Below are 26,015 nucleotides of genomic sequence, written 5' to 3' on the forward strand. Positions count from 1 at the left end.
TATGTCTTTGCCTTTTACTGACACTTCTGAAAGCTCTTTGGGAAGGAGGTAGTCGGAGGCCCAGAGAGGTTGCTGGAAGTCTTAGGGCACAGTTGGGTGACTGGGGCCCGTGACCGAGTTCAGCAGCAGGGCTAGCTGGGACATCACGTTGGTAGCTGATGGCCACATGTACAGCAGTCCACTACTGTGCATGAGGAGATGGTGAGCATTTTGGTGACTCTGAGCCCTGGAATGGTAGTTTGTAAACGCGAGCATGTGCCTTCAGGCAGCCCACTAGAGAGTGAATGAGAAAGAAGCGTTAGAATTGATGTTGGTGTATTTTATTGGCCCCATTAGCTTGCCTGTGTGTGTGTTATAGCTTATAAGGTGTTGGCTCAATGGTGCAGCTAGATAACTTATGTCCATGCATGCATGTGTCACAGGTGAGCATATGCTGGCACCTTCTGACTCCCGTGAGTTCAAGCATTGAAGCAGGGGGCGGCCAAAGGAGGAAAAGCCCCTTGGAGAAGCTCCTCTGCTGTCACCTCTCCCTTTTCCCCCTCTCAGTTTTGTGATCCTGCTCATGGCTCTGATACTCACAGCAGTCCACATCATAAGTGTCCTTGTTTCACGTACAAGAGGATCCACTCCAGGGGATCCCTGGGTGGCGCAGTGGTTTGGCGCCTGCCTTTGGCCCAGGGCACGATCCTGGAGACCCGGGATCGAATCCCACATCGGGCTCCCGGTGCATGGAGCTTGCTTCTCCCTCTGCCTGTGTCTCTGCCTCTCTCTCTTTGTGTGTGACTATCATAAATAAATAAAAATTAAAAAAAAAAAGATTGAACTTGGAACAGTGAAAGAAGTTCTCTCTTAAAAAAAAAAAAACAAGAGTATCCACTCCAGAGAATCCATGAGCCTTGTCGGTGCCAATAGGGAGCATGTGCTTCTGTGTGGGGGAGGCTGAGCCGAGAGAGCAGAGGTCACCACCCCTAGTTTGTCCAAAGAGGGTTCAGATGGGGCAGTGGCATGATGCCATAGAAGACTTGGGATTAGAAATTCTGAAAAGTGGAGGAGCTGGAACTGGAACGAGGAGGTTGGGAAGCCTGGAAGGACTATGCAGACCCTGCCCTGGGTTGAAAGGGTGCATTCTTGAGGCTGTGGGAGCAGCTCATTTGTGGGGGGCCCCTACATGCTTGTGGGCCTCCCCAGCCAGAGGACAAGTGGGCAGATCCCAGGCCACCTCCCTTGCTCATTGCTCCTGAAGAACCCTATTGCTTGGTTGGAGGATAACCTCCCAAGCTCCCTTTCCCACCTCAGGGACTGGACTCTCCAGGAGTGCCCAGGAGAGCTATTACAAGGCTACTTTGCTGAGGAAGAGCACTAGTCTTAATATGCATGTGGCCCACCCTCAGGAGTGGGACTCCGGCCCCTCCTTTATTTCCCACCTGAAGTTAGAGGCCTCCCTGTGAGCTCACAGCCGGTTCTCCTGCCCTGCTACCTCCCTTCTGAGCTGAGCCCAAGGAGGATAGGCTGGGCCCAGAGACTCCAGAAGGAAAGGCATCTTGCTTGGAGCTGGGGATCTTACTTCTTCCCTCTCCTCTGGACCAGAAATCAGGTAGCCTTAGCAGGTGAGCGCTCTAGGTAATTCAGTGCTCTTCTGGTCTGGCTTCTGTAGTTGGGCACCAGGTAATGAGGAGGGGAGGTGGCACTGCATCAAAATGCTGGTGGTTTGGCCTGGAGAGTACTAGGAAGCTCATATGCTCTCCAGCTGGAGGGGTCTGGGAGCTTCCTGCTTCCTTTCATTTGACAGGTGAAAAAAAGCGTTTCCAGTAGTGGGGATAGTTGGTCTGAGCTTGGCACTCATGCCAGACTCAGCATCTGGACCTTCAGACTAGGCCTCTTCCCTGTGTCCTGACAATAGAGAGATTACAGCTGGACAGAGGTATGCCCTACCTGAGAGCTCTGGGAGGAAGGCATCTGACAGGCAACAACAGCTGGCCACCTTTGCCTTTTTCTCCCCCTACTGCGTCGTCAAGAACCCAACCGAGGAAGTGCAGAGTCCTTGGGGGACACTCAGTAGAAAAGCTGGCAGCTGCCCTGGAAGTGGGGACAGCCTCCCCACCCCATGTCCCACACCACCTGGTGTCCTGGCCTAGGCTTCATTCCCTGTGAGAGCCACCAGAAAGGGGCACAAAGATAGTGCCTTGCCTGACTCCAAGCCTTTGCCTTTGGTGTGGTGACAGCCATGGCGTCTTGTTTCCCTCCTAAAGGCACCTTTCTGTTTGGGGGAAGGGTGAGAGGCCAGAGGATTCAGGGTGAACAGATCATTTAGGAGGGTCCTCTTTGCTGACCCTCACCCCAGTAGGAATTCTGTAATGCCTTTTTTGCTTGTTGTTGGTGTTCTTTCTCTAATTTCAGTGTCTAGCTATGTCAAAAAAGGGAAAAGGTGATTATTTATTGTTCCAGTTCTGGCCAGGAAGCCTTGCAGCATCTCCTCATGGGCAGTCCTGGAAGGTGGCGGTGGGTCACCTGCCCTGAGTGGGCTTGGCCTACCTTTAAAGCATTTATGATATGTGTGGCTCCAGCCTGCCAGCCCCACAGCCTGCCTTCCAGGATGTGGCTTCCCTCCGGCTCCCTCCTTGCCTCTAAAAATAACCTTGCTATTTTGGAACCACCTCCTCTGGAGCTTTTTCTCACTGCTCTCTTGGACCAGTAACCCCTGTGAGACCAGACTCTTGGCTCCCTCTGTCATCCCAGCTGTCCTACAAAGCTGTCCCCTTCCCTTTCTCTCCCTTCCTGTGGTGCCAGCTGGGATCTTGTTCTCCAGCTAGGGAGGAATGTCCAGCTGGATGTCCTCTGAGAAGAATGAGCCTGTCACCTCTCCTCCCTGGGATGGGTAGAAAGGAAGTGGGGCCATGAGGGTGGAGGCGAGGCAGAGTGCCACCCAGTGCGTCTGTTGGTATTGGGGCTCCATGCAGCTGCAAGAGGTTCAGATACTTACTGAAGCAACAAGGGCTGGGAGGGCCTGGGAATACAGGGACAGTCCATGCTGCTTACTCTGCTCTATCTTCTTGCAGCCCACGACCCTGCCGCAGGGCACCATCAACATGAACCAGTGCACAGATGTGGTGGATGGGGAGGGCCGGACAGGCCAGAAGTTCTCCCTGTGTATTCTGACACCTGAGAAGGAGCACTTCATCCGGGCAGAGACCAAGGAAATCATCAGCGGGTGAGTCTGCCACAGGCATTTTGAGAGGAGGCACTCCCTACCTACCAGCATGTTCTTAGACCAGTTCCCTTTGACACAAATTGGGCAATATCCCCATCACTTTCTCTCCCAGGTGTGTCCCCCCTCCTGAGTCCTCTCTCTTCACAGTGCCACTGTGTGCCTGATCACCACTCCAGATGCTGGCTTCACCCTCCACCTGCCTTTGTATCACCCCCATGTGCACGTACTCACCAAGGCTGTCTCCTTATGTCCCACTTACTCAGGGGCCTCCCTCTGTTGGCACTACCCCAGTTCCAGGGCTGCTTCATCTTCCTTTGGGCTCTCATTGGTCTCCCCACCTACCTTCTCACCCCTCCCAGCTGTATATCACCCCACCATGAGGGTTTCAGTCCCCAGAGCATATCTTGCCTCTCTCCTGCCTGAAACCCTATTTCCTGGGAGTTAAGTCCAAGTTCCTTAGCTGGTCCTAGGGAGCCCCTTCCCAGGCCTCAGCCCCACCCCCACCGCCCTTGTGGCCCTCAGCGCTGAGCTGCTCATCTCCATACATCCCCATGCTTCCCACCAGCTCTGTGGCAGCTCCTACCCTGCCTTCAGTCTGGAATGACCCCTCTATCCTTCAGGGTGTTAGAGTCAGCCTGAGTGTCTGCTCTTTCAGGAAGCCTGCTCCCATGAGGCACTTGGCACCATCAGTTCACTCTTAGAAAATATGCAGATTGTCTTGGTACACATCTAGCTTCCTTTAGCCAGCAGTCAGTCCTTGAGGGTGGAGGCTGTGTCTCATTCCTCATCCTCAGGGCCTACACACAGGGCCTACACACCTTATCCTCCAGTGCTGCTGGATGCTCTGGCTTCTTTGGCTTCTCTGAGTTCCACCATTGCCCTGGTCCTACCCTGTGCAGGGGCTTAGGGGAAGCCCTGGGAGGTGGGCCCAGTTTTTCAGGTAGCTGACAGTGCAGGTGAGCAGAGCCCCATGCTTCTGAGCTCATGCACCGTGTGCCTTCCAGGAGTCCCAGCTCCTTGAGCACCTCTTAGCAGCTCTGTGTGACTTGGCCACACAGTACATAGGTAATGAGCAGTCTCAGCAAGCCTGGCCAGGAGCTTGGGCACTGAATCTTGGAGAATCTCATTGGTCCTTTAAAGCTGAGAAAACTTTGAGAGAAAGTGAATCAGCAGGGGTGGTGGTGGGGGGTGGTGGTGGTGGTTAGGGGTACTAGGCTGATGGTTATAGTGCAGAGTAAAGGGAACTATAATGTGAAACCTTTTGGTTTCAACAAGTAAAAAGACTGAGCACTGGCTGAGCTTCAGGATCTCAGGCCAAGGCTGCTGTATGAGGAAGTGAGAAAGAACAATGGTCAGAAGGTCCCCAGTCTTTGCTGAGTTCAAAAGTTCAGATCCACACTGTTACGGGGGGTGGGGCTGAGGGCCAGAGCTGCACTGCAGAGTGATCAGGTGACCCTCTACTGAGGGTGCCAGCTCCCTGAGTCTTTCTCCCTTAGAGAGAGGCAAGTTTGCATCTCTAACTCCCAGGGGCAAACAGAAGGACCACTTTGCCTCAGCCTCTCCCTGGTCTTTATTCTAGAACCATATGGTTTATAAGTATAGAGGGTTCAGGGAACCTAGGTGAGTCAGTCAGAGAAGCATATGACTCTTGATTTCAGGGATGTGGTTCCAAGCCCCACTTTGGATGTAGAGATTACAAAAAACAAAAAGTGTAGAGGGCTTTTACAGAGCCCTCATTCTACTGTTAGGAGACTGAAGCTCTGGAAATTTGAAGACCCTGACCAAGGGGACCCTCAAGGCATGAGTGACAGCACAGAACTTGCACTTCCTGACTCATACTTACTGCTGCAGCCCTGTCTGGCAGAAACCCCTGGACTGAGGTTCCACTGCCCAGCAGGTTCCTTGGGGGAGAGTTAGCCCTCCCCTTGGGAGCTAGGTCCCATGGAGGATTCTGACTAGCACGTGGAATGGGAAGGGCTGTCCCAAGGTCCCCAGGATAGGCTGAGGCATGTGTGAGCTGGGGGACCACCAGGTCAGTGATGTAGTGATATGCCATATGGCACGAGGAGACTGGTGTCTGACAGTGCCTCTGGCATGTGGCCTAAATCCTACTATCAGGCACTTGCCACAGCCCAGGGGACCTCTTGACTGCCCTTCCCATGCAGCTTGAGTAGACAAGGTCAATGATGGACCAGGATACCAAATGTGTTTCTCTGGGTCCCGCATGTAGGCTGGGCCACTTCCTGAGGGCAGGAAGTTTGTACAGTGGCTCAGTGGGATACCCAGAGCCAGGATGAATCACTCAGTGCTTCCACTCGTCCTCATCCCGGTCTTGGCCTAACTCATCTCTGCCCAGCAGGCAGGGTTCACACCATGGCAGTCTGTCTCTGGGCCCCCACAGTGCCTCCAGTGGCCCCCAACAGCAGCTTCCTTGTCTTTGCCACTTGCTAGTCCACTTGGTCTCCTTTAGGGAGTCAGCTGGGCAGTGTGCCCTGGATACAGACTTCTGCCTGCGTCTCCTCTGCCTTTCTCCTTTGTGCATGGAACCCTCCTTTGGCATCCTCACCACCTGGCATAGCTCCTTTGCTAGGAAATCTCATCTATGAGCATTTAGATCCTAAGATGGGTTTGAGCACCCAGCTCCCTCATGAGGTGCAGACTTTATCTGGGCTGACTTAGAGCAGGAATAGTTGGGAACAGTCCATCCAGCCTTTTTCCCGGGATCTTCTCTGAACAAAGCAGCGTGAAACATCTCTCCCAGAGCTGGATGGAGAGAGTTGCAGTCCTCTTTCCCAGCTCTCGTGCCAGGGAGGGGCCTTCAGGATGTGTGGGGCACAGCTTAGTGCAGCTCTTTTAGAGGAGGTAGAGTGTAAGCAGGAGTTGGGCTGGGGGGGCTTTCCAGCTTGGCTGGGCCCAAGCTTTCTCCTTTCCCTGTGCCCTGGACTCTCAGTTCTGCTCCCCGCCATCTCATCCTGCTCTTGCTGTCAGAGTTGGAAACCCACTGTACCATGTTCCAGTCAGAGCTTGCCAAACTCTGTTCAATCAGCAGCGCTACAGCAGCAGATTTCCCTCGAGGCCCTGTCCTGCACTCACTTCCACCGCTGATCCTGTGTCCACCTTCACCCCCTCACCTCTCTTCCCTGGGTGTACTTTACATGGTAGCACATCTGAATGACGTTGCACACTTCCTGCTGGGCTTCCATGAGAACTCTGAGTGCCGGGGACACATTCCATCATCTGTTCCAGGCCAGCCCCAGCCTGCCCCTGCCTGTGCTCAGCCCCCAAGTCTGTAGCCTTCTTCAGGCTGGCCCAGGAGCTTGCCGAGCTATGTTCAGTCAGCAGCGCTACAGCAGCAGATTTCCCTCGAGGCCCTGTCCTGCAGGCTCGCCAATTTGCCTACTTGTTCGCCTTGCCAGTAAATAGCAACTGGGCCATTGTGCACCTGCCTGTCACACTGCTGTGCTCCTGGGGCTCTGGAGGACGAGGTGACTTTGTCAGACAGTCTCTCTTCTCCTAAGGAAAGCTCTAAGAGGGGTCTTCTGCAGTCTCTGCTTGCTGCAGTGCCCCAGAGAAATGTTAGCCCCTGGGGCAGGTTGGAAAGCAGGCTTTTTTTAACCTCACGAGTGTGTGAGTTCCTCATATTGCATGACTAAAACCCTGAGAGAATCTGCTCATCTGCTGGCCTTGCAGATACAGTCATGCCTCTTCTCTTGCTTTGGGGCCAGCCCACAGATGAGTGACCCATAGGACCTGTGCCTTAGGTCTCTCTCATAGGTGCAGGCAGGTGTTCACTCTCTCAGCAAATAGGGAAGGACCTGCTCTCAGCTGAGCTGGGCTCTCCCTAGATGGTATGATTCCCCATACCCAAGCCTGCTTCTTCCCCAGCTGCCAGCCACACAACCGGCATACCCTCCTGAGGCTGTCCAAGAAGGTCACAGACTATGCCCAACCTCCCTCCACCCCAAATTAAAGAAACACCTCTGAGTGCTGAAGACATGAGCCCTTCTTCCTGGCCCAGGCTTGAATGCTGGTGGTTGCCACAGCCTACTATCAGGACGCTGGCAGTGCGGTCTCTGCCTCACATTGCAACTCAGCCGCCGCCACTAGGCCTAGGGTGGCAGCAGGCCCAGCACAGACCCTCACATTCTAGGAGGAAGGGGACTGGAGTCTCCTGTTATACCTTCCCCTCTAGAGAGCATACCTTTCACCACCAGGCCCTTCCTGTCTTCTTCTTCTCCTGTCCAGCTTCATCCAACCCTCCCAGATGTTAATAAAGCTCAAGTGAGGCAAGCCGTGGACATGTCATGGCCTGATCTACCCCCTGCTTTCAGAGATGAGACTGAAGCCCAGAGGGGCTGGGAGCCACCTAGGGTCATGGTTAGAGGGTAGCAGAGCCAGATCTGTATCAGGCCTCCTGCCCTCAGGCTCAGCTCTTCCCACACCCCTCTGCTACCTTCTCTGCTCCTGGTCCAGAGTGGACCTTCCAACATGTCAGCCTTGGAGTGGGTCCCTGGGCAGCTCTGTGGGCCTTCCCCAGAGCCCTCAGGGTACAGGTGGGGCCCAGAGGCGAGTGAATGGGTCTGGGTGGTCAGCTACTCAGCCCCTGGGAGTGACCCATCACAGAGAACTTTGGTAGCACAACTCCTGGTTTCCTGTGTCCATAGCCCTAAATGATACCCAGTAGCAGCCCATCTGTGCTAGCCAAATCTACCATGGGAGGATAGTTTTAAAGCCATGTGTAAGCCCCGGAGATAGGGTCATTATGGAAACTGTGATGTGTGCTGCACTCTGAGGCCTGTGCTCAGGCCTGCCATTCCACCAGGCTCTTCATGCCTGCCATTCCACCAGGCTCTTCATGCCAGGGACAGCCACAGGGCCCTCCCTACCTGCATAATAGTCACTGTGGGATCAGCATCTAGGCCTGGTCCCAACACAGCCTATGGTTGTCCTAGGTTGCACTGCTACCACTCCCCCAGTGGTGGCAGGCTTAAATCTGGGTCATGTTCTGCCCTGCTCACTGCCCAGACGACTGGCCACTGGTTGGGCACCCCTAAGCAAGAAACATTGGACTTGATGCCTAGGCCACCCAGCAAGGTTCCTAGTTCCTGAGGCTTGGGGTCTGAGCCAGTACTCCCTCTCTTTTCTCCTCAGGTGGCTAGAGATGCTCATGGTCTATCCCAGAACCAATAAGCAGAACCAAAAGAAGAAGCGGAAAGTGGAGCCTCCCACACCACAGGTAGGCAAAGGGGTGTCCTATCAATGGAGCTGGATGAAGTGAGAGCTTCCCAGGAGGTTAGAAGGTTTCAGGACCCAACCTAAAATTAGGGGTGAGGGAAAGGATCCAGATGGGGCTGAGGTGGTCATGAGTCCTGCATATTCTCTTCTTTCCCCCAGCAGTCTATGGGCTATAATCTGTGTGCTCCTGTCCAAGCAACAGGCAGGATCCTCTTCAGGACAGGGCTACTTTACTCGTGTCTCCAGGGCCATCCTGGGATGTTGCCAGGGAGCGAGCCAGTGCTGAGCAGCAGTATTATAGCACGTATCTCTTTCTTAGCTGTCCTGCCAGCTGCTAGGGAGCAAAGGGCGTGCTTGGAGGGGCTGCTTGCTGCACGTGTATATCCTCGTGAACCACAGTTCAGAAAAGTATTCCACTCAGCTCTACTTTACAGACAGGGATGATCCTGCAGATGGCAGGCCAAGAAGGAGGGCCAGGCAGGGAGGGTCCACAAGTGTCCTGGCCGAGTGAGGAGCTCCCCAGGGAGGACCCTGTTTCTGCTCTGGACTTTGACCATAAATGGAAAAAACTGACAAGACCTTGACTTTTGTGTCCCTGCCCTAGCTCCCATTTGATGCAGGGAGGTAGCTTGAATAGGTCCCACCAGTCTAATCCATCCCCAGAGGCCACTCTCGTCCTCATCTGCAGGGACACAGGGCACCCAGGAGTGCTCTGCACCTCTCTGCTGTGCTTCTCATGTTCCTGGAGCCCTGGTGGAGCGAATTAACCTTTCCGAGCCTCAGTAAACTGCTTCACAGAATGGGCCTTTTGAGATCTAGTTACAGGATTATAGTGGGCTTGGAAAGAAACACTCAGCCCATCATGGGTGCTCAGTTAATGCTCCTCTCTGCTCCAAACTTAAGGGTTACTGAGTGCTTTACCTGGCCTGATAGAGCCTCACAGCAACCCCAGGAGTGAGCAGGATAAGGATCGGGGTCCCTTGGGCATCTTGCATGGCCCAGAGTCTGGCAGGGAGCCAGCCCATGATGGAATCTGACTACCCTCTGGGGTTCAGCAGTTCTTACTGGCTGCTCTCTGCTTCCCTGAGCGGTAGAGGTCGGCCCAGGCAGGACTGGGAGGTGTGTGCTGGCCTGGGTACTGGGCCTGCTCCCCACTGATGGTCATTGTTTGCCCTCTGTCCACCCTCTCCAAGGAGTCTCAGGCCAGCATCTCCTGGAAGGTAGTATTCCTGGCAAGAATTCAGCAAAATGCAATCAGAGACCTTCCTGGAGGCTGAAAGTGGGGCTTCCTGCTTGAGAACAGCAGATACACACACAAATCCCTCAAAGCTGCCTGGTTTGAGAGAAGAATCCCAGGCAGAATAACAGCATTTAGGGTGGCTCTGCGTTTCTATAGCGATCCTTGGAAGCGGTGCTTGAGCCGAGCTCCTGCCTCCAAATAAGGCAACTACATGTGCAGTAGACACATTCAGCCCAGACCTTTTGTCCCTTCTCCCTGCCTGTCCCCTCCCTCCAGATACTGCTGGCTGTGGCTGAGCTTCGCTTTTTCAGTTGGTAGCAGAAGCCTTATGATCACAGGGTGGGGAGATCAGCCACTTCTCTGAGGGTCTCTCAGAGCCTGGGTGCCCCTGCCTGTTCTGCTCATCCCCCTTCTGAGCCTGGCAGAAGCCAGCCTGACAGGACTCTTCCTTCTGATTCTTGCTCCCTAGAACATCACATTTGATTCCACAGGCTTCTGGTGACAGTGAACGTTCATGTGGGGCCCATCTCCCCATGACCCAGTCTCAGGAGATGATGTGGGGTCTTTCCAGAGAGGGAGTTGGAGACCTCTGGGCAGGCCTCCCCTCTGCAGCTAGATGCTTGGAAGTGTTTTGGATGCTCCAAATGGAGCAGGGATGGAAGCCTAAAGCCTTAGGGGCCCCCGTAGAGGCAGGAACCCAGGACCCCCCCCCACCCCGTATATGGCCTCCTCTTTCTGTGCCCTAAGGGAGTTTCCCATAAAACCACTGGGGGTCAGGAGGTATTGCTCTGCTGTGCCCTGTCCTCCTCGAACTCAGGCAGAAGAGCCCATGGGATCCTACTTAAAGAAGATGTCTCAAGCAGTTGAGAGTAGGGGCCATGTAGAGTATACTCATTGAGTGGTTTTCTGAGAACATCGGAGAGACCCCCAAGCCAGGCCCTGAGGGGCATGAGGATCAGGCTACAGGGGGAGCAGATAGCCTCTCAGCTAGGAGCAGAGGTCCCAGCAGAGCCTGGGGCAGGAAGGAGACAGGCTGGCCCTGGCCAGAGCCTCTGCAGCCTGAGACCTGAGAGGTGTGGGTTCCAGGAGGTACTTCTTATTTGGCCCCTGTTCACTCCAAGAGAAAAGACTTCTCCTGATACCGAGATGCCTAGAGAGGAGTGATAATCCACTCTGGGTATGACTAGGATAGGAAAGATAGTGGGCTTACCCCTCTTGCCCCAAATCCCAGATCTGAGACTATGAGGCCAGGGGCCACCTGTCTCCCTTGCCAGCTGTGGGTTGGGAGACTTGGTTTATTAAGTGGAGCTCTGGAATGCTGGTTCCTCCCATATCCCCAATCCCCCAGGCTATTGGCCCCTGCTTCTGGGCCTTTCTTCAGAGACCTGAAAAACAACAGACCTCTCATTGTGAGCAGAGGTGCATCAGGAAGAATGTCCCTCCTGGTCCCGTACACTGCTTCTTCTCAGGCCCACACATGTGTTGTGCATGGCTACCTCTTTTGGAGTATCTTGTTTTCTACTTGGGTGCCTACTGCTACACCCGCTCCAGGTCACATCCCTCCTTGTTGAGCCCCAACTCAGTTTCTATGCCTGGGAAGTGGAAAGAAAGGCTTCCTAGGAGACCCCCTCTAGAGAGTGTGCCTGCTTAGCTAGTATGCAAGGGCTACAGAAGGCGGCTGGCCTGAGCCTCCCTTTCTGCCCTGTGTCCTCATTCCTCCCTGCTTTGAAAACCCTTTCTGAGCAGCCAGATAAACCACACAGACCTCATTACAGCATCGAAGCATTGAGAACCCTGAGCAGTGCAGGTATCTCGACCATGCAGGGACTAGAACATAGGAAACCTGGCACTTCTACCTCCTTCCTCTTCCACAGGCACCTATGGAAGGCCACATAGCATTTAGGGTAGCTCTGCGTTTCTATAGCGATCCTTGGAAGCAGTGCTTGAACTGAGCTCCTGCCTCCAAATAAGGCAACTACATGTGCAGTAGACACATAGAAGCCCAGACCTTTTGTCCCTTCTCCCTGCCTGTCCCCTCCCTCCAGATACTGCTGGCTGTGGCTGAGCTTCCACAGGCCTATGTTTTGAACCCCAGTGCCCTCTCTACCACAGCAGTGACAGTGTAAGGAGCAGAGGCAGTGCCACATATCCCTGACCTGGCCTATGCCAAGTCTCAGGACACCTTGGAAAAGAGAAACAACTTTACCCAGAGATCAGGCTTCCCTGTATTACCCACCCACCAACCACCCCCTCTCCTGGAGCCAACATGGCTGTGTTCCTGCTGCCAGACTGTCCCTCAGTCTCCACTCACTAGGATAAGGGTTGGCATAGAGGTGGTAGAAGGCAGAGCCTCCGAAGGAGAGAAAGAGAACTGCTTGTTCTCTTGCCAAGAAATGCATTTGTTTCCCAAGCTCGCTGTCATGGCCCCTTGGATCTCAGGCCTAGAATTTCCTCTACTTCTTGGGGATCCCTGCCAGCCATTGCCCTCACTGTTGGAGTCCCCCAAGCACCAGAGAGGGCTATGCATATGCTGTAGGCAGATCACACAGAGCTTGGACCTGAGACCTCTGAAGTCAAGGACACTTTTCTCAAAAGTAAAGCTGCCTGCCTCTTCTGCTTTGGCCCTTTCTGGCAACTTCTACCTATCCTTGGTGCAGCCCATCTTCCACCGAGGGGACAGATTCACTGAGGCCCCACCCAGAGCATGTCACTCCACCCAGTTCTGTGGGAGGAATCTCAGTTTGGCCCTGAGCCCCGCAAAGCATGCCTAGCTTCTTGCTTCTGGCCTTTGAACTGAAGACCCAGTTGTCAGGGCCCATGGCAGGGGGAGCTAGAGTGACTTGCTTGGGGGAAACATCGCAGGGACGTTGAGTGAAGGCAGTATGCTGGCTAGGGGGACAGGTAGCCCTGGGGCCGTCTCTCCTTAGATCATTAGAGCCTGGTTCTGTTGGAGCCCTCAGGAAACTGTCAGAAACCATTGCCATTTTATTCCAAGAAGTCCACTTCTTGCAAGGTGGACAAAGCTGTAGGAAATCTCCAGCCTGGGAGCCAGGTCTGTTGGCAGCTCTGACCAAAAAGGCAGTCAGGTGTGTCCTGGGTTTGTGAGAAGAGCCTTCCTGTCTTTAATCCTGTGCTTACAAAGCTAAGCAAAGTTTTGGACTTGGTTAAAATGCCTGTCTTCTCCCATTGGGATACCTGGCATTTTGGCTTCTCTGTAGATCCTTTAGGATGCCAGTCCAAAGCAGCTCACTCCACCCCCTGCCATTCCTGAGGGTGCCTGGTAGTGGAAAAGGCTCGAAGGCTCACTCTGGCCCTCACTGTCCATGCAAGCGTGAGTGCAACATCCTCTTGGCCTGGGCAGCCTCCCCTGTGAGGTGTTGTTGGGGAGGACAGGATGGTGCGGTGATGAACCAGAGCTCAGCACATAGTTCCATGTCAGTGGCTGTCAGAGAACCTGCTGGTTAGTACTGGGTCTGTGTGCGTGCATGTGGGGACGCATAACCTGTTTCATATATGATCCTTGCCAAGGACCCCAATTCAGAATTGGGTTAAGGTTTCTAAAAATGAGGTTTGGCCACTAGGATAGGAGTGGAAGGTAGGCATTTGTGTTTGGGAAGACAGCTGAGACGTGTCTCACTTTTGAGAAAGTCCGAAGCCATCTTGTTGACAGTGCCCTCTGTAGCTGGCACCCAGGATCCTGGGCCAACCAGGGGGTTTGAGCCCAGGGTGTGAGCTAGTGCTGTGGGGCAGCTGGGGATCCCACCCTGCCCTATCTGGGCTCCAGGTTTGAGGTGTTAAGATTCTCTGCATGCTCTGGAAATGGACTCCTGCATGAATGCTTCTCCCGTAGGGCAGCACTGGCTCTGATCTGGGCTCCCAGCTCCCCTCTAGTTTGTGTGGGAGGGCACAAGTGTAGATTGGATATTTGGGTTGTGTCCGATGACTCTTTTCCTTCACATTGTGTCCCAGGTGTCTGATTTTAGCTTTCGAGGACCAACACGGGAAGGCTGAGGAGGCCAAGGGTGGGTCTTGGCACAATGCTATGTGAGCACATGCTTTGCATTTACCCAGTGGGCCATCTCAACGGTGTATTCTTTCCTGACTTGTTTCCTAATTACCTACAAGTCTAGGAATGACAAACTGAGCCAGCACTTGTCCTCTCACCTTTAATGCCTGCTCCCCTGCTCTGGTCCTGTGGTTTTGTGGGAAGGGAGAACTTGCATGTGTTTGCTCTCCAAGCTCCAGGCAGAAAGCCTTCAGGTTTTGCTTCACGTATTTGCTTAACCTGGCCTGAGGCCGGTGGGACCAGGCACTGTGGGCATGCTGCCTGGGACTCTAGAAGAGAAAAGGCCACAGGGCCATCCAGATGGAGCTTTCATCTTGACCAGGATGTCTCTGCTCTGAGCCTCCCCTTCTGAAGATTCTGGGCCACTGACACAGAGTTGCTCTTGGTGTCTCCTGTAGCCAGGCACCTAGGCAGCCAGGACCTGTGTACCAGCCCAGGCTGTGTGCTCCTGTGGCAGCCCAGACACCACTCTCTCCCCCAGGAACCAGGGCCGGCCAAGATGGCTGTCACCAGCAGCAGCAGCAGCAGCAGCATTCCCAGTGCTGAGAAAGTCCCCACCACCAAGTCTACACTTTGGCAGGAAGAAATGAGGGCCAAGGACCAGCCCGATGGGGGCAGCCTAAGTCCAGCTCAGAGTCCCAGCCAGAGCCAGCCTCCTGCTGCCAGCACCCTGAGGGAGCCTGGGCTGGAGAGCAAGGATGGTAAGTGGGAGCTGGGCTGGCTCTCGTGCCTGCCTGTCTTGGTGCTCAGGCTCACAGTGCTGGAACAGGCCTCCATCCCAACACAGCTGACCCCTGATAACCCAGTCCTGAGCCTCAGGCTCCTTCACCTTCTGCATCCCTCAGCCTTTGACAGGGCCTGGCCTGGGTGGGCCTGGGATTCTTGGCTTTACCCCTCTAGCTCTGACATCCCATCTCTAAAGGAGGAAGCAGCACCTATTCTGTCAGCCCCAGATGGGTGTTGTGAGAATCAGAATGCTCTAGGTTGAGGTCTGTGTACCAGCAGGTCTCTGGTTCCTACCACCGTGGCTGTACTGTGTTTATGGGCTAGTTAACCCTGAAAGCTCAACGTGTCCTGAGAGCAGCAGTGGTTAGGGCAGCTTAGGCCTTCCCCTTGCTGTCCACTCCTGCCCAGCTCCTGGGCAAGGTGGAGAAGAGAGTGCTCAGGGGGCTTTGCTGTGCTCTCTCCACTTACCACTTTGGAATTGCCTGAGCAGAAACAGGGCAGCAGTCTCTGCCTCCCTGGTCTGGGCCCTGGAGGGCTCTGCATGACATAGGCTGGCTTCTCCCATTTGCATTTTGTCTAGCTCATTGAAAACAAGAGGACAGTTGGGAATGACCCAGTTCATTCAGGCCAAAATGCATTTTGCACCAGCTAGGGGTGAAGCTACATCAGACCTTGGTGGGTAGTCCGCATCCACTCCTCTCATTCCCACAGAAGTCCCTGACTCTTCCCTCCCCAAATGCCCTAACAGGCTGAACTGCCAGTTAGCCCTTGAATCCCTCCTTGGTATTTGCTTACAAGAGGTTGTCTGTGGGACATCTCTCCTGGGCAGGGGAACCTGCTCTTCCAAACAAGCCCCCAGACTAGAAGCTCAGGGACCCCCAACAGTGTAGCAGACACAGCCAGGTTAGAGAGAGATGGATGAGGCACATGGGTGGGAAGGACATTTCACTGCTGTCCTGTGAAGCTGCCCTGGGGCAAGCCATGTGTGCCTTTAGAGTTGGGAAGTAGAGAGTTGGCCCCCGTTTGGATCCATGTGGGTTCTTTCAGAAGTCCCCAGAAACCAGAGATGGCAAGAGGCTGAGTATGTCTCCTGCCTCCCCCTTCTCTCTTCCAGAGGAGAGCACCATGAGCAGCGACCGCATGGACTGTGGTCGCAAAGTCCGGGTTGAGAGCGGCTACTTCTCCCTAGAGAAGACCAAGCAGGACTTGAAGGCCGAGGAGCAACAGCTGCCCCCGCCGCTCTCCCCTCCCAGCCCCAGCACCCCCAACAACAGGTATAGTGGCCCTGGACCGCCCTCCCAGGAGCTTGGTCATCCCCTTGCTTCCCCAGGTTCTCGACTCCCCGGCCGAATGGTGTGCAGCAGCTCCCTCGGCTCTCTGGATTCGGCCAGCCAGCCCCCCACCCGCACGGACTCCGGCAGCGCTGGGGGGCGGGGAGCAGAGAGACCGGGGCGCACCTTTGCCTTTAAAGCCAGCAGGCAGTATGCCGCCCTGGCCGACGTCCCTAAGGCCGTCAGGATCAGCCACCGAGAAGCCTTCCAGGTGGAGAAAAGGCGGCTGGAGCGTAGGACTCGGGCCCGGAGCCCTGGCAGGGAAGAGGTGGCCCGTCTGTTTGGCAACGAGAGGAGGTAAGGAGGGGATTAGAGGGCCACATGTGCACAGACACACTCCCCCGCCTTTCCACAGTCTCGTGTACACTCGTATTCTCTAGTAAACGCGCACACATGCTCATACTCCTTTGTGTTTTTTTTTTTAATATGGTTTTTATACTCATTTTCTCATACACACTTTAACATACACATTTCCTCTTCTCACCTCACAGGTGTGCACACATACACACATGCATGCACACACATGTTCCCTAAGCCTTCCTTGGGGGAGCACACTTGTTCTCCCTTTCTGTTCAGAGTGTGTGGGGAAGCTTTGCCTTTTGACCCTGGACTCTGGTCATGGAACTCTGAGTCCCCGGTAGCCAGAAATGCAGGATCTCTGGGCCAGAGACCGAGGCCAGGGGCCAGCTGCTTCCTGTGAGTGCCTCCCGGCGATGATACCTTAAGGGCCCCAGGCATGTTTTCAGCCACCTGGCCTCGTGGAGCTGGAGCTTTTCCTACCTGGCCCCCTTCTGTTCTCTGAGATGGCCTTGGAAGCAGGAAGAGCCTGGAGATGCAGGTGGAAGTTCCCCTTGTCCTTCTAGTCTGAGGCAGGAGTGAAGGGGATGTAAGGCGGTGGGGTGGGCAGCACACATTCCTCCCTTGAGTGCTCCCACAGGGAAGGCAAGGCAACCTATGAAGTGACTGGGCGTCCCAGAGTATCTCTGTATCCAGGCTTGGCTGAAATGTGAAATGGGAGGCGGGGACCGCGGGCAGAACCACAGCTTCCTGGAAAGACGGTGTTTATAGATGGGACGTAGGAAGGGACTGGGACAGAGGCATGGAACTTCATTGTGGCCTGAAGAGAAGAGGGCTCTGTCCTTCCTTTCTCCTGCGCCCCTGGCCCTGTGCTTCCCGGAGAGCTGGGGAGATAGCTGGGCTCTATCCCTGAGGCCCTGGCCTAGACCAGAGTGCTGGAGTGCCCCCTTCTGATAGGAGCTTCTATCCCGGAGTCTGTACGTGGAGCCTTTGCCGTCACCCAGGTCCACGGCTGAATTGCCAGAGGTCCATGAACCCCTCTAAATGATTAGAGGCCATATGTACATTTTTCTGGGAAAAGAAAATCCAAAATTTTCATTAAGTTCCCAAAGAAGTTCACTTGCTGGAAAAAAGGTTCAGACCTAAATTCCTAAAGTTCTCAGACTGTCCTCTCCACCCTGCGGAAGCCTAAGTAAAGCTCTGACCTGTGGCATGTGCTGTGAGGACAGCAAGGTGGTGACAGGCTAACCCCCTCAAGGAGCTAGCCGCCAGGAGGGTGCTTTTCTCTCCTGTCCCTTTCCTTAATACACACCTGCTGTCCCAAAGTGCCAGGTGGAAAGGACCTGTACACTTGTGGGTCCACCTCCAGAATAAGGAGGAGATGCCCAGAGTTGTTGGTCTTAAAAAGAGAAGAAAACAGATGTTCCTAATTCCTAGGCAGAGGGAGGGGAAAGCTGACCTGTTGCCTGAGGGGTAACTTAGCTGTCTCCTTGTTTGTTAGTAACCCTGAGAGGTCCTGTGTTACCATCCCAGCATGCAGATACAGAATTGGGACCTCAGAAGCAGGGAGACTCCTAGTGGGAACAGCCTGGTACAGCAGAACCAGGACGTACTTCCCCACTGGGTCTTTTTTTTTTTTTTCTTTTTTTAAAATTTTATTTATTTATTTATTTATGATAGTCACAGAGGGAGAGAGAGAGGCGCAGAGACACAGGCAGAGGGAGAAGCAGGCTCCATGCACCGGGAGCCCGATGTGGGATTCGATCCCGGGTCTCCAGGATCACGCCCTGGGCCAAAGGCAGGCGCCAAACCACTGCGCCACCCAGGGATCCCTTTTTTTTTTTTTTTTTTTCCCACTGGGTCTTTAACTGGGAAGACCCTACTCCTATGATGTGACCCAGGATGGGGCCAAGGCTATCTTTTAAGCAATTAAGTAATTATCTGAGTGACTGTGGGCCAGAGCAGGGGAGGTTTCACACTGGCCAGCGAACAGGCTGTGGGTCCTGGAGGTTCCTGAGTGGGCAACCATGCCCTGATTTAGCGGCAAACCAAAGAATTAACATTCAACACACCTGCTTGGCTTTGAACTTGTTCTTGTCTAGTAGCCTGGGGTAGATGGCATCTCTGGGGCTTTACTATCTGCATGCTCCTTGCCACCATGGAGATGGGTTTTCACCTGGTACTGGCACCCCTGGAGCCCACCAACTCTGCATTCTAACACTGTAATGTCACTTTCTTACCCTAATGACTGCTGGCTAGCTGCTTTGCAAGACCTGTACTCTGGTCCCAAGTAGCCCACCCTGTACTTGATTGGATTTCTGCATCCTGGTTGACTAGACCATAATGTAGGATTTCTGCCACAACTCTCCAGAGTGGCAGCTGAGCCCAGCCTGCCCAGGAGCTGGGCTGGGGGGACAGAGGGGGTTGGTTTCCTGACAAGCAACAGCCCTGAAGTAAGCCTTTATGGGCTGACCAGCTCTGCTCTTCACATTTGCTCTAGAACTTTTCAGATGTTTCTTGGATGGTGAGTCACTCCTGACCCAACCTGGGGAAGCCATGGTCTTTGCTGAATTCTTGGTGACTGACACCAGGACCAGCCGTGTACAGTCCTGCACACACACCCCCTACCCCCCCACCCCCCTCGGCTGGGAACCTGGAGAGGTCAGGCGGAGCACAGGTGCAGGCGCTTCCTTTCTGTGCCATCATCCAGCCCAGGGAGACATTTGCTGCCATACCGGCAGTACATCATGGGACCCAGGATATAAACTGCTCACTCACTCTGCAAAAGAAGCCCTGGCTGACCTCACCAGAAACCCTCTTTGTAGACAGGCTGCATTAAGTGCCACTTGCCTTTCCTCATCTGACTTTTCTCTTTGCAGCCCTGGTAGGCCTGCAGCATGCGAGTCGGTTGTGACTCGGTGGGGTGCTTTCTAGATCCAAGGATCAGTTGGAGGGGCTCTCATTCTGCAAGTTATGGTACCTCTGTCTGTGTGTGGGCCTGGAACCTTACCCAAACCCCTCTAGGATGGCGTCATTCATATGACCAGGCTGAGCCCTTCCAAGAGCTTCCTGTGGTTCCCAGGAACTCCTACTGCTGCCTGAGCTTCCTGCGCTCTGCTGCTGCCTCCCTCGGCCTCTGCTGCCTGCACTGCTGGTTCTGGCAGGTTGGCCTGGGAACAAGTTCTGTTGCTGGAGAAGATTATGCAGAAGCTTAGGGCACCAGAGCTCCTGCTTTGTGCATAAGCACAGAGAGGAGCAGAGGGCCCAGGTGCCCCTAGAATTCTACACCTTGGTCTTCAGACCTCTTTGATGAAGAAACCTAAGAGACCCATTTTGACTGGTAACCCTTCCTGAGTAAAAACTGGTCTCTTGGCAGGGTCTCAGGATTTCAACCCATTTCCTCGTTTTCCTTAGAGAGATATTAGTCTTCAGTTAGATTTTAATCTTTTGGGCTCAGAGGTACTTCACTTGCTTCCCCTTGACTCTCAGCCACTAGTCCAGAATGCAAGTAAAACCCTTCCTGCTAGGTGATCGTGTGGCATTTGCCTGGGCGTCCCTGGGAGGACAGGTCTCTGGTTCAGTGACATGTTAATGTTGAAAAAACAAAATTCAACTGAGTGAATTTTAAAGATCTTATGATCATATGACTTATGATCAACAATTCATGAATTGGGCAGCATCCAGTCTATCAAACAGAAAGTGTTATACAAAATAGAGGACTTTTAGAGGCAGGGGAGGGCAGAACAAGGAAGTTAGTAATAGCAAAGAATGCATTGTTTTGGGCAAGGTCACCTTCCTTTGAGGGACAGCAGAGGTCTATCGGGTAGATTACCCCACTGGTATGGACTAGGTAATTCCAAATTGAGTAGCTTAAGATTCCACTCCTGGGAGAGGTTGAAAATGTAAGTTAGGTATTAACCACCATTTGGTGACTTGGGCTTAGCACAGTTGACTCTATTCTGGGCCTTTTGCCCTTTTTTTGATTTTTAAATTTTTTTGAAGCAATGCTCCCCCCTTTTTCGTTTATTTACCTATTTATTTAAGTAATATCTACCCCCAAAGTGGGGCTCAAAACTCACAACCCCAACGTCAAGAATGAGTCTCACACTCCTCTGACTGAGCCAGCGAGGCACCCTATCTCCCCGCCCCCCTTTTGGTTAGACTCTCAGCTTAACTGAGTGGTGTGATCAGAATTTAAGACCTTAGCACCACTCCCAGCTACTGCTCAAATTCTTGCAGTTTTTGCTGTTCCTGTGGTATTCACAGGCCTTTTTTTTTTTTTTTTTCCGAATCTCTATGGTACTCACAGGTCACAACTTCAGCTTCACATTGTTTTAAGTCACTTATTCTCTTCATTCCTTTTATGATGTTCCAGACCCAAGGAGGCCATTTGCTTTGTGGTTAGTGGCTGCAAACATGCATTTAAAGGTTTTGAGAGAATATAGTGCATGAGGGTATGGTTATTTTAAGCAGGATCATTCCCAATGTCTGCAGTGCATTTTGGATCCATGGTCCCCAAGACCCAAACCAATCAAAATCAAATAACTCAAAGACCTCCATTGAAGGAGTCACTTTTTTAATTGAAGTGGTTTTTTCAGGTATTTTTATGTCACTGATTTTCATCTTTCCCAGAAGTATTAATCTAGGTGCGGTAAGTAGCATTGACTACAGCACATACATTTCCTTGTTTAGCTGCAAGATAATCAGGGGATATCCTATTATCAAGAACAATGTTGACCTTGCCAAGATGGAGGCTGCTGGTGAGGTCTTTTTATAATTGGGAGCAGATCGGATTTAGATAGTCACAGGAACGTGGGAATACAAATGTACTACGATTTCCTTAGGTATTTGTGTCCAATTGAGCTAGTATAGTTATAATCATAGAAAGGTGAAAACTAGTTATTAGGTGTTCTAAGTGTAAAAGTCAGCCTGTGTAAGTGACTCCTCAGTTCAGGGCATTAATTGGGAATAGAAGAGAAATTGGTCATGGGGAGGGGATACCTCTAGTATCATGGACAGATAAAGAGCTCTTTTTATAAGTCCAGCAATCTAAAAGATTGTCCCACCCCCTACCTTCCCTTACTAATGGCCTGAGAGAAATGGATGGTGGCTTTCTTTCTAAGCCAGTGCCAGAGTAAAGGAAAGAGAAAAGGAAAACATTTCATTTCATGTTTAAAGAATGACATCTTGGGTATAGCAGTCCACTTTCAAGTCCATTCCTTCCTAGTCAAATTGATTTTGAGGTCTCCAGTTGCTGTATAGTTCCTAGAGTTTGAAGGGGCTCTTTTTAATTGGGAGCTGTTGATGCAAGATTCAATTCCCTGAAGTTTGGTTACTGCCTGGGAAATGAGGAGGACCTGATATAGCCCTTGAGGGCAGTCTTTGTTCTTTAGTGATTCCAAATTAGAAGAATGGGAGAGAGTTGGAAATGTTAGTTTGGAGAGTCATAGCCAAATTTTTTGCAAAAACTAGAATTCAGGAGCCAGTCCAGGTTATATACAGGTATAGAGGAAAACCTCAAAGACCATTACAGCCTAGAATCTCGTATCCACAAAGATGCAAACACAGTTTTTCTCTTTATAGTTATTCCCATTTTTAAAAAAGATAGTCACAGTAAAATTACTGTGTATTAAACTTAGCCTAGTTTCTTTCTTTGTTTTCTTTTTTTTTTCCTTTCTTTGTTTTCTAACTTAGTCTAGTTTGATAAGTGCAGCAAGAATCATGATTGACCATATAAGTTCTTTTGAAAACTACTTTGCTGGAACCTTATATAAGGAATCTCAGATTAAACTCTTCTCTGAGGCCAGGAAGCCAAGCCAAAGACTTGCCATTAAATTTTAGCTGTAGTACCTATAGTTTGGGTGAATTTCTCTCTTAAAAGTTTCCCCAAAATATTCTGAGGTACATAGGCCTGCCAGGAATCCTGTGAGCAAGGTACCAGCCCAATTTTTCCAAGCAGTTCCTTAAAGATATTTGGTCATATCTGAGTCTATGCATATCTCTAAAATAGGACATTCCGGTCAAAGCCTTGGTAATATAGCCAGTGTTTCCAGTTATGTCCTGTTACAAGGAGAACAGATTTTTATTGAACTTAATACAAATAACCAAGTATATTGCCATGAAAATAATACCCAAGAGCTTATGAATTCTAGAGGGATCAGTCAGGGAGAAAAAGTAAGTAAATGTTTCATCTTTGTTTACAAACGTATGCCCTACCAAATAGCTGTAGGTCATAAATCACTTAAGTGAATATGTTTCCCTAAATCTAGAAAAGCAAAACACTAAGGAACTAGCAGTATTTCTAACAAAAGGTCATGTAAAATTTGTCCTGTTTTTTTCTTTTTTTCATTCAACAATAACCAGTCTCACTTTAGGGCAAAATCACTTTCTTTTCCCTCAACAAAAATGGATCTTCATTCCTCATATTTTCTTTTATCAAGAACACACATCCTACATATATTAGAATTTCTAACCCTTAAAAACCTTAGTTTCTTGTGAAAATAAAGCAGTAAACAATTGTGAGCTGTCTTATGTTAGCATTCATGGCTTGATGAATTAATGACTACATTTTGTATCTTCTGGAAACATGGTTTCGCATCATAGATTTTTCAGTGTAGCACAAAACGTTTATAATAGACCCAAATATCTTTATTTTCTTTATATAATAAAGTAGGTAAACGTATGTTCAGTAATTAATATTTCAGTATTTTATTTGGAGATGATCTAGGTATCATTTAATTTAGTAAAACTCTTTTTTTTTTAAGATTTTATTTATTTGAGAGAGAAGAGAAAGCAAAAGAGAGAGCACGAGCAGGGAGAGGGACAGAGGCAGAGAGAGAGAAGCAGGGGATCCCTGGGTGGCGCAGCGGTTTAGTGCCTGCCTTTGGCCCAGGGCGCGATCCTGGAGACCCGGGATCGAATCCCACTTCGGGCTCCCGGTGCATGGAGCCTGCTTCTCCCTCTGCCTGTGTCTCTGCCTCTCTCTCTCTCTCACTGTGTGCCTATCATAAATAAATAAATAATTAAAAAAAAAAGAGAGAGAGAGAGAAGCAGAGTCTGCTGAGCAGAGAGCCCAATGCGGGGCCTGATCCCAGGACCCCAGGATCATGACCTGAGGTGGAGGCAGACACTTAACTGACTGAGCCACCCAGGAACCCTTTAATTTAGTAAAACTCTTTAAAAATTTTTTTACCAAAAAGATTTGGGGAAACCATTTAAGTAGACATTCCAAAAATATGATTATTGCTGAAAAGTTCACCTAAAAATGCATATATTACTTACATATGTCTAATTCACAGATCATTTGTGTTTCAACTACCCATGAAAGCTTTGTGAAACATTTGGACAAAGTCAGCTGTCATCTTACTCTATGTTTCCCATTGACAAAGTTTATAACAGAGACACTATGAGCTTATTTGACTAGCTTATTTGACTAAACTCAGAATAAAAGTTGTAGGTATAAACTATAGTTTATGTCAGTAACTCTAAAGACATGTCTATTTTAATTAAACTAACAAATCAGAATTAATACTGAATATTTTCCTAGACCACATGTACCTGAAAACATTAGGTTACTTTCTATTTTTAGAATGTTATATATATTCAAATGTATGAATATGCATGTAATTCATGTAAGCACTTAATTTTCTTGAAGCCAATTAAATAGAGCTCTTTTACAAATTAATTCTGGCAGTACCATCCATAGGTTAAAAATACACCCCTACCTTACAGCTTCCATTCTAAAATTTTAGCCACGGACAGATTAAAATAACTAGTTCTAAGTTGGATCCATGTTGTGTTTCTGAAATTTTAGCCACGGACAGATAAAATAACTAGTTCTAAGTTGGATCCATGTTGTGTTTCTGGCAGATGAAATAAGTGTACCTGGTCAGATGGCTAAAGCTTTTTAATGATATTTGTGGAGAAGACACTTAGGATTTTTCATTTACCCTTGTTCCAATAACCTTTCCCTCTTTATTTTTTCTGGGATAGAATTTCGTCCCTGACGTTATTTCAAAGAGATGGCCTAGATAAGAGATCCTAGAGAGGACCAGGTGAAACATTCCCATCAGAGACACAGGAAACAAATGTAAATGCTTCCAAGAAAGACTTTTCCTAAGGCCAACACTTTCACAATACTTAGAAGCCTTTGAGACCTATAGAGGTGGTTTTGGTATTGGTAAAAAAGAGATGGACTGCAAATTGTTTCTGGAGCTAGATTTCTGGTTTTGTGAAGATTTATAAGATGTGGACAGTTGCTTTAATTCCTCAAAGAATTGGGTTTGCAGCTTAAAGGAGACCATAAGTACCTATCCAACTACATTATCCTCAGTTTGCTTCTTTATGTCAGAGAGGAGCTTTCCAACTGAGATGGAAGTCAAAAGATTTCTGTGTTCTGGATTTAGAACTGTTTGTCTTTGGAATGTTTTAATAAATCCTTTCACAGAGGCTTCAGATGCTTTTCTTCTGGGCACATAGTTTCATTTTAGTTTAGGGAAGAAGGCCTAAAAAAACTTCCTATCAGACTCTGATTATCAGCTTCCAGTTTGGCCAGCTTCTGACCACAGAGCCATTTAAAAACTCTTTTTAAGTATCTTGTCACTTTTCAGCCAGAACATACAGCACATGTTTCTGGCAGTATTGAAAAACCCCCTTTCAATGTAAAAGGGAACTAAAAGAAGTGGGTATAAAAGGATACTGCTTTCCAAAGATCCAGAGTTACTTTTTTTTTTTTAATATTATTCATTCATGAGAGGCAGAGACATAGGCAGAGACAAGAGAAGCAGGCTCCATGCAAGGAGCCTAATGCGGGACTAGATCCCGGGACTCCGGGGTCATGCCCTGACCCAAAGGCAGGCGCTCAACCACTGAGCCACACAGGTATTCCCAGAGTTACTCTCAAAGATAGGCAAAAGAAAGAACCAGCAACCTGCAGATCCCATGCCAGTTCTTAGAGCACAAAACATGACAAGAAGGCAGTAGGTGCCTCTGAGAGAGAAAGAATCAAGAACCAATGGATTTGGAAAGAAAGGGAGAATGTGAAATTTTATTTTTGTCTCTTGACTGGACATTACAGATGGAGATTTAGGAGAGCTGACTCTGGTATGAATTCTCACTTTTCTCTGGCTTCTGCCTGTTTTCCCAGCATCCCCTCTGTAGCCTCTGGTAGCTACCAAAATTCAGCAAGGTTTTTCGTTAATTTTAGTTTTCGTTTTCCTTGGCTGTTTAAAAGAATAATAGCAGTTTACCAGAAAACTTTGAGAGTCCTATGAACTCTGGGAGGAGACCATATGGGGGCTTCCTTCAAAGGAAGATAATGGGGGCATTCAAATTAGTGTTGAATTTATCCAAAACGTTTGAGGACAAAATTTTTTCTAATGGCCCGGTTGGTTACAAGTGATACACTGATTTGTGAGCCAGTGTTTTGATGTTGGCCACCTAGGAGGATGTTATGGGGGAGACCTGGGTGTTGTTTTAGATATCTTTTATGTCTTTAATTTTTCATTGGCCTTTGCAGTAAAACTTTCAATGAAACTGTTTTGGAATCCTGAAGCCTTTGAAAGCTTCTGCATACCAACTAAAATAGGCACCCTATTCTGTTTGTTTGATTTAGGAACCCTGGCTTTTAGTGCACTTCTTAAATAAGTGATCTTGTCTAATTGGAATATTCCCATATTAGCCATCGTAATGCTGTTATCTTTAGTAAGATTTTGCATTTTTGTAGATATCTATAGCTTCTGGGACTATAGTTCTTAGCCATAAAATTAAGAAGGTGTGCTGGAAGTTGGTGTGCTCAACTCTGGAATTTAAAGATCCCATTTCTTCTAGCTAAGCCTTTGAGTCTCCCAGAGCCAAATTAATACCTAAAGGGATATGCTGCTGGGTTGGAAATTGTGTGGCAGGTGACCCTGT

General features: G+C 50.2%; 1 protein-coding gene across 3 annotated transcripts in view; it reads left to right on the forward strand.

Moving 5' to 3' along the window:
- MPRIP (myosin phosphatase Rho interacting protein) overlaps positions 1 to 26,015 on the forward strand; it is a 153,914-nt gene that overhangs the window by 82,358 nt on the left and 45,541 nt on the right. For 2 of the 3 annotated variants that reach the window (XM_055305451.1, XM_055305450.1), the window contains exons 4-7: positions 3,057 to 3,208; positions 8,360 to 8,444; positions 14,231 to 14,450; positions 15,590 to 15,749. In XM_055305451.1, coding sequence (XP_055161426.1) covers positions 3,057 to 3,208; positions 8,360 to 8,444; positions 14,231 to 14,450; positions 15,590 to 15,749 — 617 coding nt within the window. Of the gene's footprint in view, positions 1 to 3,056; positions 3,209 to 8,359; positions 8,445 to 14,230; positions 14,451 to 15,589; positions 16,104 to 26,015 lie in introns of all 3 variants that reach the window. The other variant, XM_055305452.1, reaches the window with a different exon arrangement.

Source organism: Nyctereutes procyonoides, unplaced genomic scaffold (assembly GCF_905146905.1).
Source record: "Nyctereutes procyonoides isolate TBG_1078 unplaced genomic scaffold, NYPRO_anot_genome, whole genome shotgun sequence".
Classification (NCBI taxonomy): domain Eukaryota; kingdom Metazoa; phylum Chordata; class Mammalia; order Carnivora; family Canidae; genus Nyctereutes; species Nyctereutes procyonoides.